The sequence below is a fragment of the Pyxicephalus adspersus genome, chromosome Z (assembly GCF_032062135.1).
Source record: "Pyxicephalus adspersus chromosome Z, UCB_Pads_2.0, whole genome shotgun sequence".
In the NCBI taxonomy this organism is placed as follows: Eukaryota; Metazoa; Chordata; class Amphibia; order Anura; family Pyxicephalidae; genus Pyxicephalus; species Pyxicephalus adspersus.
This window is the reverse complement of record NC_092871.1, coordinates 15,268,726-15,271,157: the sequence shown is the minus strand read 5'-3', so window position 1 is coordinate 15,271,157 and position 2,432 is coordinate 15,268,726. Positions and strand designations below refer to the sequence as shown.

The 2,432-nt window shown below is 34.6% G+C and overlaps 1 protein-coding gene across 1 annotated transcript in view; it reads right to left on the bottom strand.

Moving 5' to 3' along the window:
* The window catches only part of LOC140343910 (olfactomedin-4-like), a 6,334-nt gene extending 4,809 nt beyond the window's left edge, over positions 1-1,525 (bottom strand). The window contains exons 1-2 of the mRNA XM_072430808.1: positions 1,469-1,525; positions 355-513 (exon numbers count right to left, since the gene is read on the bottom strand). Of these exons, the coding sequence (XP_072286909.1) occupies positions 355-513; positions 1,469-1,525 (216 nt within the window). The remainder of the gene's footprint in view (positions 1-354; positions 514-1,468) is intronic.
* Positions 1,526-2,432: the final 907 nt, after the last annotated feature.

Genomic DNA, 2,432 nt, shown 5'->3' with positions numbered 1-2,432 from the left:
CTGAAGGAAGCTTTAGTTTTGGATATGGGAATGGAGGAATGGAAACGTCTGTGTCAATGCATCATTTAGTAGTAAATGATTTAATTGATCACCCTACCCAACGTGTGTGATTCCACCTGGTATAAATCCAGATAATCTATAAGAAAACATATATCTGCAAAACATATAGAAGCAAGTACTAAGACAAGTAATATTCACATCTAATTTATAGTAAGACATGTTTTACAGCTCACTATATACTACTGCTGAAATGCTTTAAAATCTTCCCCTAAGCCCCTGCATAAATCAAACTTTGAAATGTCATCTTTGTAGACTTTCCTAAACACATGTAGAAAAATACTTTTCTGGGTATACCTTGCTGATTTCCTTGTTCACTGTGGTTGTCAGATTGTGGTTTGCCATCTCAAGCCTTTCAAAGCGGTCAGCTGGAAAAGTGGTATCCGGGAGGTTGACATTGCAGTAACAAACTCCATTCCCATCCAAGTGTCCAGATTCAGAATGTAAAGTCTGTGTCTTGTAAGAGATAAACATACTCCATAAACATCACCAAAACACCGTAGGGTCTCAATAAAATATAACTATTCTCACTCACGAATTAGAATTAATTGTGTGCAGGGATGTGCCCAGCCTCGCATGAAAAATGTAGGAGCACAATGACTTTCAAAGCAGAATTGTGCAAGACCTGAAACCTCTGGGCTGAGCATCTTTGAGAGTTGAAGCCAAGAAGACATAAAGAATACAGTTCTTGATTCCTGCATGATATCTTGGAGCTACCCAACAAAGACATATCATTGTGCACTAACTTTCATTAATATATACTTTTGTTCTGCTTTACTTATATTGAAAACACCCATGCATTAGGTAGCCACTGGCTTTTATGCAGTAGTACTTTTCTTACTATAACACAGTAAGAATTGTTGTTATAAACCAATAAATAGGAAGACAAGTCATGGAGGAAAGGGGGAAACAAAAGGAACTGTTTCTCTAAATTTAAGAAATCTGATATATATATATATGGACAAGGATATGCAGATCAGCAAACATTTTTATATTTCTCTGATAAAATATAAATGTATGCTATATATGGACATAATTAACAACCTTATGCTGTCCTATAATCATAAAACAACTTGAAAATAACATAGGAATTGTAATACATGGTTCATGTTTTCCATTGGCTGGGTTTCAAAATGGTGAGTAGTGACTGCTATATCATTAAACCTGAAAATAATATTAGAACCCCTTGTACCTAGCCAACTGACCATTTCACTTAAAGTCTGCACATTTGATTTAAAAAAATATTCTAATGCTGCTAATATGCTGGGAACGGCCTTTAATGATAACACAGATTAGAGACAGTGGCTAAATATATATATATATATATATATATATATATATATATATATACACTTTTATTTCAAAAAGATATTAAAAAAATGATATCAGTAATTTCTCATTTCTTACTTACCGAATTGTCGGTCTGAACCTTCCAGACACCGAGCAAGAGAAAGAATATGGTGTACATATTGGCTCACTGGCTTTCTGTAACAAGACCGCGACACCTCACTTTATATACCTATCATCCTCCTATTTCCTGTTGAATATTTAACCTCATCGCTACTCGAGCCTTTTTTATTTATTTATGTATTGTTTGTACACACACACACTAAAATTCACTTTAAAGAAAACACACTTTAAATTCCAATATGTTTTTTTCTGAAATACATTATGTCTCATAATATTTCCACTTTTGTTAGTTTTAGAGCCATATACACAATTTAATACTCATTGTTTAATATAAGATGAGACTTCAAATGCTAAAAATTGTCCATGGAGTTCCTTGATAGAGGTTTATGTCCAGAACCACCACGGACACAAGTAAAGATGAAAACACATTAACAAATTTAACATTTGTTTGGTTGCACAGCAGCTTTTTAGTAGTACAATTTTATTAATACACAACCCCACCTTTAAAGAAAACTTACATTGAGGAGATCAGGGGGAGCTCTTAATCGGTAAACTGATTTGTATTAACATAGTGGCCTAGGCAGTTGCTGTAAAAAGTTTTAAACATAGGGAAGAAGCTATTTTTGCTATTGAGTTTGTCACCAGCCCCAGTTAGCTTTGTTTGCCTGTTAAGAATGATAGCAAGCTTTTTTGTGTTATAGAATGTATCTTTTATGTGTGTATGCAGCAACAGCATGAAACTCATTGAGCTAAGGTCCAGGGTCAAGGTATTTTTCTGTAGGGGCATATACTGCACATGGTACATATTAAAACTCAAAAGCATAGTCAGGGAAGATTGGAGGTTCACAAAACTATTCTTTCACCGGGGACTAGGGCCCTAAGACACTACACCAAATCAACGGCCAAATGACCAGGGCAGCTGTTTCTTAACATAAAATAGATTACGAATTACTACCTATTAATAC